General features: G+C 46.1%; 1 protein-coding gene across 1 annotated transcript in view; it reads left to right on the top strand.

The window, feature by feature from the left end:
• Window positions 1-2437, top strand: part of Ipo9 (importin 9) — a 50617-nt gene that overhangs the window by 40291 nt on the left and 7889 nt on the right. Inside the window, exons 16-17 of the mRNA XM_029475586.1 lie at window positions 757-905; window positions 1728-1856. Of these exons, the coding sequence (XP_029331446.1) occupies window positions 757-905; window positions 1728-1856 (278 nt within the window). The remainder of the gene's footprint in view (window positions 1-756; window positions 906-1727; window positions 1857-2437) is intronic.

The raw sequence follows: 2437 nt of genomic DNA, 5'->3' as shown, positions 1-2437 counted from the left end.
CCTTCCTTCCTTCCCTCCTTCTTCTTCTCTTCTTCTTCTTCTTCTTCTTCTTCTTCTTCTTCTTCTTCTTCTTCTTCTTCTTCTTCTTCTCCTTCTCCTTCTCCTCCTCCTCCTCCTCTTCCTCCTCCTCCTTCTTCTCCTCTCCCTCCTCCCCTTCCTCTTCTTCCTCCTCCTTAGATTATACATTCTTTTTTCCTCTTTTTTTATTTTTTTAAAGATTTATTTATGTGTGTATGTGAGTACACTGTAACTGCCTTCAGACACACCAGAAAAGGGCATCAGATTCCATTACAGATGGTTGTGAGCCGCTATGTGGTTGCTGGGAATTGAACTCAGGACCTCTGGAGAAATAGTCAGTGCTCTTAACTGCTGAGCCTCTCTTCCTTTCTTATCTTCTTAAAGTATCGGGATGTTGTTGCTTTTTCGTTCGGTGGCTTTTATCACTGGGTTTTATTATCACTCTAGGTTTCAGGAAAGCAAAGGCCTTAAACTTTGCCCCAGAAGAAAAGCCTCCTTTAACTTTAGGAGTAGCTATTAGAAAGTCCAAGCCCCGGAGAACACCTCTATTGTATGTTTGAAGACTTAGCATCCCTTGTTCTTCAGGGGATTCTTGTGGCTGGCTGCTCCACTTCCATTTCCCAACTGTGTGAGATTTAACCTCTACAGAATTACTTAACCCACGTTAGACTTAGAACGAGAAACAAGCATTATTAGACCAGAAGTAGCGAGGGTTCCATGTTGCCTTACCCACCTCAGATCCTGTTGTGGCCTCGCTGGCTCAGGACATCTTCAAGGAGCTGTCGCAGATTGAAGCCTGTCAAGGTCCCATGCAGATGAGGCTGATTCCCACGCTGGTCAGCATAATGCAGGCCCCAGCAGACAAGATCCCTGCAGGGCTCTGTGCGGTAAGTGATAGAAGGGCTGGGAGGGAGGGAGGGAGGGAGAGAAGGGAAGCAGGTACCACCCACAGGTCCCACCTGTGCACAGGACATCTGTCAGGGCTTGGAGACTCAGGATGCTATGATATACTGAGCTACTCTGTCCATGAAGACAGTGCTTGACTGCCTTAGGTTTTTTAAAAGGGGTGGGGAGTTTTACCCCTTTAATCCCAGCACTTGGGAGGCAGAAGCAGGTAGATCTCTAAGTTTGAGGTTAGCCTGGTCTATAGAATGAGTTCCATGACAGCCAGGGCTCCGCAGAGAAACCAGTCTTGGAAAAAAGCAGGGAATTTGGGGTTGGGTAGTAAGAGTGAATGTGTCTGGGGTATGAGGTATGGTCTCACTGTGTAGACTAGCTATATGGGTTGACCTTAGACTCAGGAAATCTGCCTGCCTCTGTCTCCCCAATGCTGGAATTATAGGCATGCACCACCATTCCTGGTGGCATTTTCCCCAACTGCTACGATACATGTTGGGAACAAGAGGACAACCTCTGGTGTCATCCTCAAGAATACAGTCTACCTCCTTTGAAGCAAGGCCTTTCTTTGGCTTGAGTCTTGCTGTACGGTATGCCAACCAGCCAGTAAGCCCCGGAAACCTCCTTTCTCTGCCTCCCCGGCACCAGGGTTATAAACACACATGCCCTCCTGCCTGTACCACCTGCGCCCACAGCTAATGGAATTATAAGCGCTCTAGTGAGGCTGAGAGCTGTGTGTACCTGACAGGCGTTCTTGTTGTTGGATATCTCCCTCCCAAGAAGTAATTCTGACTTCTCTGTTCTTTTTTCAGACAGCCATTGACATCTTGACTACAGTAGTTCGAAATACCAAGCCTCCCCTTTCCCAGCTCCTCATTTGCCAGGCTTTCCCTGCTGTGGCACAGTGCACCCTTCACACAGATGACAATGCCACCATGCAGGTATCTGAGACTTGGAGACTGGAAGGTCATAGCCATATAGTAGGATAGAAAATCTGACCTGTGATTATGCTTTTGAAATGTAAGTCTGTCAGCTCCAAATTTACCAGAGAGACCTGGTGGGGTTGTGCTTTAATGGTCTTAGGAAGTGTGACTGCCAGACATCTGGCTATCTGTATTTGATTATTGATGCTATAGAGGAGCCTATAGATGACCTCTGTAGAGGTCTGGATTTGAGACCTTTCTGAATATTTTGTTGATAGACGTGGAGAAGTGAAAGATGTTGGGTGCTCTCAGGTCTTTATTACTGGGACCGTTTGTGAAGGCTGTAGGAATGATAGGAGATCCTGGTAAGAGTAGAGCTCCCTAGGCAGACAGTGATTTGTGTGAGGTCCATCTTCATAACATGAAGACCTTTCATACTCCTAATTATGGCTACATCTAAGAGGGCTTTTCAGTACCAAAGGTAAATCTTTACTGGTAAACCTCAGTGTTCTTGGTCATTGGTCATTGTAATGAGAAGTAGGCAGGGGTTTTTTGTTTTTGGGGGTTTTTTTGGGGTTTTTTTTTTTTTTTTTTTTTTT

The sequence above is a fragment of the Mus caroli genome, chromosome 1 (genome assembly GCF_900094665.2).
Source record: "Mus caroli chromosome 1, CAROLI_EIJ_v1.1, whole genome shotgun sequence".
In the NCBI taxonomy this organism is placed as follows: Eukaryota; Metazoa; Chordata; class Mammalia; order Rodentia; family Muridae; genus Mus; species Mus caroli.
Note: the sequence above shows the minus strand (reverse complement) of the source record. Positions and strands in the feature narration are given on the sequence as shown.